Source organism: Triticum aestivum, chromosome 6A (genome assembly GCF_018294505.1).
Source record: "Triticum aestivum cultivar Chinese Spring chromosome 6A, IWGSC CS RefSeq v2.1, whole genome shotgun sequence".
In the NCBI taxonomy this organism is placed as follows: domain Eukaryota; kingdom Viridiplantae; phylum Streptophyta; class Magnoliopsida; order Poales; family Poaceae; genus Triticum; species Triticum aestivum.
The window spans coordinates 437742299-437750415 of NC_057809.1; the positions used below are offsets into that span (position 1 = coordinate 437742299).

The 8117-nt window shown below is 49.6% G+C and overlaps 1 protein-coding gene across 2 annotated transcripts; it reads left to right on the top strand.

Annotated features, from left to right (window-relative positions):
* Positions 1–805: 805 nt before the first annotated feature.
* Positions 806–4694, top strand: LOC123127783 (H/ACA ribonucleoprotein complex non-core subunit NAF1). Of its 2 annotated transcripts, none has more exons than XM_044547627.1 (4): positions 806–1588; positions 2041–2118; positions 2666–3917; positions 4472–4506. In XM_044547627.1, the coding sequence occupies exons 1-3, from the start codon at positions 1052–1054 to the stop codon at positions 3854–3856; spliced, it is 1806 nt and encodes a 601-aa protein (XP_044403562.1). In that variant the 5' UTR covers positions 806–1051; the 3' UTR covers positions 3857–3917; positions 4472–4506. The 2 variants fall into 2 exon arrangements, with proteins under 2 accessions (XP_044403562.1, XP_044403561.1); XM_044547626.1 differs by having other exon boundaries at positions 811–1588; positions 4492–4694.
* The last annotated feature ends 3423 nt before the right edge of the window (positions 4695–8117 follow it).

Genomic DNA, 8117 nt, shown 5'->3' on the forward strand with positions numbered 1-8117 from the left:
CGGCGCTCGCCAGCGTCAAGGCCACGCCCGTGGAAACGCCGCTCGGTCGGCGCACCCGCAGTGCCACCTCGTCATCAACGAGGGCGGCTGTGCCTCCTCCTCGGCCCCCCGCTTCGTCAAGCCGAAGACGGAGCCGGGGCTCGCCGCCATGAAGAGCGAGCACGATGGCGCGCTCGATGACGTGGCCGCCATGAAGTGCGTGTGGGAGGATTGGGCCCACCTCGTCGAGGCCACGGCGGCGCGCCTGGAGGTGATTGCCGCGCCGCCGTGGCCTCGACGAGGGAGGCGTCATCGTGCTCGAGGATAGTGACGACGACGTGTCGCCGCCGCCCAAACCAGTCCGCCAGGGCGACCCCGGGCAGGGATCCAGTAGGATCGGCCGTGTGAAGAAGGAGGACGATGACGGCGGCGGCAAAGATGGCAACTACGCGGTGTTCGGCAAGTTCTTCGACCTGTTGGCGCGGCAGCGGCCCTTTGTTTCTTTTTTAGTCGATTTTATGTTTCTATATGTAAAAAAAAATGTGGAACGCCTAAATATCGCCGAATCTATGTCGTTTTTTGCCGAATTTTAGTCGAATGTCTTTTTAAAAATGTTCATAAAAAACGTCTGAAGATGGCAGCTGGAAATTTGATCGCCCCCAGACCAAAAATATCATCGGTTCGCCTTCAGACGGCGCTTTTTTCTAATCCATGCGAACGGTTGGAGATGCTCTAAGCCCACCCAGGACGTTTGAGATGCGTTTGGGCTCGAAAGCCTCGTCTCCTTTGCTCACCGCCCCGGTCGCCGTGGCGAATCCCGCAACAAAACCCTAGCCCAAAACCCCCACATAGCCCCCCCGCAGTACTGAACCCTCCTTTGCGGCTTTGCCTCGAGCCCCACCCCGAGCCACTGTCACACTCCGTCGCGCCTTCCGCCTCTCCCCTTGCGCTCCCGTCGAGCCGGCGGCGCGGTGCCCTCGCTACACACCCCCGGCGTCACCGCTCAGCTCCGCCGGTACCGCCAACGCGTTCGCCTCTCCCAGCACGCGAGCTAGTTGCTATTTACACTGAGATGGATTCTGAGGTTCTGGTGAAAGAGGTACTGAAAGACGGAAGGGGGAAGAGGGAGGAGGGGAGCAAAGACGAAGCTGCTGTTCGTGCTGAGATGATTCCCGAGGTCTCGTTGGAAAAGGAAGTGGAAGGTGGAGGAAGCAAGGGGGAGGACCAGAGCAACGGCGAGGCTTCCGGTGATGCTGAGATGAATTCTGAAGTCTCGGCGGAAGTGGAAACGGAGAATGGAGGAAGCAAGGGTAAGGAGGAGAGCGAGGCCGAGGAGGAAGATGGGGAATCAGGGGAGGCTACTTCGAGTAGTGAGGAGGAGGAAGAGGATGACGATGAGGAGGGGGAGGAGTCAAGTGAAGCCTCGTCGAGCAGTGATGAGGAAGAGCAGAGGGCTAATAACCATTGTGGTGTCGGTGACATGGCGGCCCTCATTGAGGAGGGCAAATTGATGGTTGGAATCAATGATGATGATGATGATGATGATGACGAAGACGAGGAGGAGGAGGAAGCATCGAAGGGTCATGTCAACTCCAAACATGAAGCAGAGGTATTGAGATGTATCTTGTGCATTTTTTTCATATAGTACGTAGTAGAGTGTGAATCATTTGCTAGCGAGTTACAGTTCCTCTAATCAGCACAATTGACTTTACAATCAAGCTCTATTAGATGATGAATATTACAAAATAGTACTCCTAATACAAGAGCTTGCAGCCATATCAACAATTGTTTATACAGTGTGCTAATAGTACTCCAGCTAAATCAACAATTGATTAGAAGTTTACGCTCAATTGTTTATACAGTGTGCTAACTTGTTGATTTGTTATATCTACGGTGTTGTAGAAGTTTATGCTCAATTGTTGATTTGTTGCTACAACCTGTATAATCAATTGCTAAAAACCGTAGATATAATACAAGAGTAACTTAATGGTATGATCCAGTATGTTTACAAAATAAGTTGTTAGTATGCCTATTATAATATCGATATGTCATACCTTGCAGATCCTTCCTCCAGTGCCGAAGATCGAAGTCCAGCTGGAACCACATCATAAGGCACTCCCAGTGGGAACAATTTCATCTGTAAGTCTTGTGTTGAACTTGACTTTTCATCTAAAGTCTTGTTCTCATTTATTTTGAACAAAAATCTATTAGCACTTCTTTTTTATTTCACATCTGGTGAACATTCAGCCAGCCACCTCCCATTTTGTGTATGTATAGATTATTTGCCTGGAAAAGCTAGAAATCTGTTGGACTTGTATTTGTATACACTATGATAATTTGACCGTATCAGTAGAGTTTTGGGATTCTGGATGACAGTGTTTACATATTTCCTGTATTGCAACTATTATCTAGTACTACCTCTGTAAACTAATATAAGAGCGTTTAGATCACTAAAGTAGTAGTGATCTAAACGCTCTTATATTAGTTTACGGAGGGAGTACCATTTTTAATGGAATTTTTGTATTAGCATACTTCTCCCGTATGGTGCTTGAGATTTTTATTGATAGACAAGGCTTCTCATTTAGTCATAGAGTCAATGAAATGCACATTTATATTTCCTCTTTTTAGATAATACACAGTGTATTTCCTGTACGGTCCATATCTTGACTGTTTGCTGTCACACTAGATCATGGGTGAGAGAGTGATTGTTGAAGGGTCAGCGCAACACAATCCCCTGAATGAGGGTTCTATACTCTGGATAACTGAAAGCAGGACACCACTTGGTATTGTTGAGGAATTATTTGGACCAGTAAAAAACCCATACTATCTCGTGCGGTATAACTCTGTGGAAGAAGTCCCTTCTGGGATCAGTGCTGGAACTGCTGTCTCTTTTGTTATGGAATTTGCAAATCATATCTTAAATGTGAAGGAGCTATACACCAAAGGCTATGATGGATCAGGAGATAATATTGAGGACCAAACAGATGATCCTGAATTTTCTGATGACGAGAAAGAGGCTGAGTACAAAAGATCATTACGGCTGGCAAAAGGGCAGACTGATAGGCAACTTGACTCTAAGAAGCATTCTGGTGATAAGAAGAGGAAGCAGCCCAGGGATGCTGGATTCCATAAGGGTATACCTAGGACCCATGATGTAGCAACACCAGCTCACCAATCAAAACACCGTATTTATCGCTCAGATATGGCTCCTGTTGCTGATAACTCGGGACGTTCACGTACGAGTGTACCAATAATGACACCACCAGTCACACTGAATCCTGCTATGGCATCAGCCATTCAGTTTGCAGACCAGATTGGTGGCTGCTTCCCTAACCCATCACACCAGTTCTTACCACAGCAGCCAAATGTGGTTTGGCCTGGTGGGTTTCCACCTTCTATGTACCCGAACATGGGAATTAACGGAGCTGCTCTTGCAGCTAATATTATGCAGAACATACTCAGTGGATCCAATCAATACCGGCAACATTACCAGAATCAGAATTTTGGTGGATTCCTCAATGGAATACCCATGACCCCAACACAGTTTATTCCGCAGAGCGGAATGCCTGTAAATCCAATGCCTTTTGGTGGACCACAAGTAAATCCTCCATTTGGTCCAACATCTGAACTGGGGATGGGGCAGGGGAACTTTGGTAATCTTGGGTACTTGGCCGGGGATCAAGGGCTGCCGCACCTTGGGTTGCCTAATGCTCAGGGATATGGGCGCCTACCATCGTCACATGGAGGTGGTGGTCAGCGTCCTATGCAATTCAATTCTGGGCAGTTTAATCAGGGGAGCTCGTCCTTATCTGGAAGAAGGCCACAACAACAGGGAGGCCAGCACTCACAGGGGAGAGGTAGTGGCGGGCATCACTAATAGGATAACTGGCAGGCGTGTATTTTTCTTCTTTGCAGGAAGAGTTATACTTGAGAGCAATGTAAGTCTCCCTGTAATTGTAGTTTTTACTCGCTCCTACTTCTTGATATAATTAATCCATGCGACTATGGTGCATGTTGCTCATTACTTCTGGAGAAGATATTTGTTATAAATTACTTAAGGATGGATAGATGATGAATTAGATAATTGGTAGTTTTGTATTGCGGTTTGCACCTAAAAGTGAAGTAAAAAATGCTTTATCGTGGTGTAATTTTCTGCTACCCCTTTGTGTTTATATGGAACCCGAAAGCAATGACATGTTTTCTTGAGGTTGAAAACTGAAACCCTTGATCTGTCCTTCGCTGAAAGAAATGGATGTGACAATGTCGTCGAAAATGTGCTCCTTCTATCGTGTAGGCATTATTGCAAGAAAACATGTCTTATAGTGTCACTAAGGTGTTTGAACTGGTAGCAACAGTAGCAATGATGGGGTGGCGGGTTTATCACGTAATGGCATCTGTTGCCACTTAAAAAGGAAACCTGTCTTCCAGTATTGATCTTTCCCTTAGTAAGGATTATTTAAAGAACCTTAATGTTTCTTATTTACCTTCTCAGGCCTTTTAAAATGCTTGCAGTTACCAAACAAATCAGGAAGCCTTTTCGGATGAATGAATCAGGAAGCTGATGGTGATATTTTGCCGAGCCTCACATTTTGGGAAGATCTGGAGAAGTTCAGATTTGGGGAGTTAAGCTGATAAACTTGTACTTTCGCTTTCGGAAAAAGGCATTTGCTGCTTGGTGCGATACCTGAAAAATGTGAGAGTTGTTTCAGTTTGCATTTGGACGACAACAAGGAAAAGCACACCTGCACGACATGTTTATGCAAGGGATTTTCTTCCGATAGTTTCTAGGGCAGTAGTAGGCGCCGGTTCGGCCGGCGGAAATTTGGGCCGGCCGCTGTGCGTCCGTAGATGTGCTCTCCCCCAACCGTCAAATCCAACAAAAATGCTCGGTCTGTTCGCTCCTTCTCCCTGCGTGAACGCTCAGTGTTGCCGCCCGCTCCCTCGAGCCCCTGCTTGCAGCAGGGCGTGCCTCATCCGCAGCATCGTGACATATGCATCGCCGATAGCGACCATAACCATTAGTTGTAGCAAATTCTGTCGATGGTCACAACAGAAAATGCTTTTTGTTGTAGCAATGCCGCCCAAGTCGTCGCTCGCGCCTGCAGTTTCCGTATGCCTTTGCAGCTTTGCTGCACACGGATGCAGCTCTGCCACTGCCTGTTGCGGCTCCTCCAACGGGCGGCCACCGATGCTGCACATGGTGATTGTGGCGATGCATGCTGGAACCGGCCATCAGGGTTGCTGCAACTGTGGCGACCATGAGCTTTGCAGCTTTGCTGCACACAGATACAACTCTGCCACTGCCGGTTGCGGCTCCTCCAACGGGTGGCCACCGATGCTGGACATAGCGACTGCGGCGATGCATGCTGGAACCGGCCATCAGGGTTGCTGCAACCGTGGCGACCATGAGCTGGAGCCACTTCCGATGAGGCTGGGGATAACAATTTGGTAATGTGGGACCATGTTGGTTGATGCTGGAACCGGCGATAGCATACGCTGGAACGGCCAGAGAGGGAAGCTGGAACCAACGAGAGCAGCTGCGACGCCATCGTTGTCAATGTTGGAACTATAGGTGCAAAAAGCTGGAACCAACGACAGAATTTGTTGTCCGGCATCGCAAAAAGTTGTGACCAGGGTGCAAGGAAGCTGCAATCGTCAAACGACGACAATGACGATGCTGCAACCTGGAGGTGCAATTCTTTGCTAAGAACGACAAGGGTGCGCTGCCACGGTGACGAGGGAGGGAGGTGCTAGCTGCTAGCGGGGTCGGCGTGAGGTGTGTGTGTGTGTGTGGGGGGTCTTGTGGTGGTGTTGTGAGACCGCGATGGCGCCGTCCGTGGTGCACGCGGAAGGGGCGAGGGGGAAGAAGGAAGGAGACGAGAAACGTATGGACTCATTGAGGATAAGGTCGAAAAGAACGTGTGTGGATCCCATGGCCGCGATGCGAGCGCACGGCTGACCAACTCAAAGTTCTTCCCTAGTTTCTAAACTGTTTTGTGCATATATAATGCGTGTCATGATGCATCATGTATGACTAGAGGAGGCAAACACGCATGATGAGGCTGCAAACGAATCAAGTTCGAAGGAGTTGGCCTAGATTAAGCTCAACTCGTACAATTTGAGCCAGCACAAACATGGCTCATTTTTTTGGAGCGGCTAACATGTCTTACATTTTTTTCAGCCTTAAGAGCAACTCTAACAGTGTCGTCATATGACCATGATTGCCAAAATAACAACCAATATAGATAATCTGGGCCGCGTCCAATCATGGATCTGGTGGCCGTGGGAGATCACGTGCTTCCTATGGCGTCGATGATGGCCGCGGGGGATCCAACCTCCTCCTTCGGCTGAAGGAGGTGGAGGACGTCGACCCCATTGTTCTCCTCGCCCGGTGAATGACACCATCCCGTAGAGACCGAGCCGGAGCCGGTGTCGGAACCTGAGAACCTGATCGACACTATGATGCGGCTCTCTGCCCTCAAAGCTTGCCACGAGAAGCACATCCTTCAAGAGTACAACCCCACACTTTCCGATAATGAGAAGTAGCGCAGCTAGTAGCTTCTGCTGGTGAGTCCGACCCCTGCGCCTACTTCGACGATCTCTCTCTTTCTCTCTCGAAGGAGGAGGAGGAGGAGGGTGACAATGACTAGATGACGCCAACCACCGACTAGTTTAAGTAATACCGAGTAGTGATGTCGCTTGAGTAGCGACAATGATTGATGTAGGGTAGGAACCCTAGATGGCCGATCTTTCACGAAAGGAGCGGATCCCGCGATGAACACGAAGAACACGAGGAGGGAAACGAGGGGAAAATCACAAGGGGGACACAAGAGAACACTCAAACCAACAAGAATAAGTCACACATATGCTAGATCCTCGAGTACATAAGAGAAGATACACGATCCACGGACAACTAAGGACGATACAAGGGTAGCCGGTCTTCTCCATGAGGAGGTCTTGATGTTCTTCTCCGCGAGGAGGTCTTGAATCCAAAGGGATCTTCTCCGAAGAGGTCGCGGTCTCTCACGAGGAGTAGATCCGATGTGGATGAGCAATGCTCTATCTCTCAAATGAGCTAAACCAATGCTAACCCTAGCTAGATGGAATAGGAGTTCTATATATAGTCTTAGTGCAAAGAGGGGGGCGAAGGGGTACATGGGCTGCGGCCCAACATGAAACAGCACACAGGCGTCGGGGACGCCCGGGGGTCACCGGTCGTCCGGAGGCTCGCGAAGGTCCGGACGTCCGGTGCCTGTCGGACGTCCGTAGATTCGGCTCGGGTGGTCTTCGGTCGGACGTCCGGTCGGGGTCGGTCGTCCTAGGAGCGTCGATCGTCCGTGGAGCGTCAGAAGTCCGTAGTTTTGGCTCAGGTGTGGAAGTGTCGGACGTCCGGAGCCTAGAGGTCGTCGGACGTCCGATCCTGGCCGGTCGTCCGGAGCCTGGAACTTCTTCTTCTCCGTCTTCACGTCCATCTTCCTCTTCTTCTTCTCCTTGCTCCTTAGCTTGTCCATGGTATCTGAGTATGCACAATGTGTCCGTATGAGGTAGTAGCCATGTCTCATGTGCATCGAAGTGGAAACGTGAGAGGAGTGATGTCACCTCGGCTTCGAGAGCTCTTGCGCGTGCTCATGTCATGGGTCAGTGAGACGATGGTAGGTCCACGAGATGACCTTGGGATGCTCCGCATCATCTCCCCTCCCTTGGGGAAGATTCGTCCTCGGATCAAATTCTTCATCACCATGGTAGGGAGAGAGATCTTTGACGTTGAAGATGTCGCTCATGGAGTACTTGTCGCGTGGAATGTCGATCTTGTAGGCGTTGTCGTTGAAGCGTGCAAGCACCTTGAAGGGTCCATCCGCTCGTGGTCGAAGCTTGGACTTGCGTTCTTGTGGAAAGCGGTCCTTGCGAAAGTGTAGCCACACGAGATCACCAATGTTCAAGACCATAGGTTGCTTGTTGAAGTTGAGCTTGGTCGCAAGGCGTTGAACTTGGCGCTCGATGGTGTTTCTTGTATCTTCATGCACCTTCTTGAAATGAGTCACACGTGCACTTGCGTCCAAATTGATGCACTCTTGGAGTGGTAGAGGGAGAATGTCCAATGGGGACAAAGGGTTGAATCCGTAGACGACCTCGAAGGG

What these genes read in the sequence shown, in the direction of transcription:
- LOC123127783 (XM_044547627.1), top strand. Translation starts at nt 1,052, where the DNA reads ATGGATTCTGAGGTTCTGGTGAAAGAGGTACTGAAAGACGGAAGGGGG. An exon ending in ACTCCAAACATGAAGCAGAG is followed by an intron (nt 1,589 to 2,040) that starts GTATTGAGATGT and finishes CATACCTTGCAG; the next exon opens with ATCCTTCCTCCAGTGCCGAA. An exon ending in CAGTGGGAACAATTTCATCT is followed by an intron (nt 2,119 to 2,665) that starts GTAAGTCTTGTG and finishes CTGTCACACTAG; the next exon opens with ATCATGGGTGAGAGAGTGAT.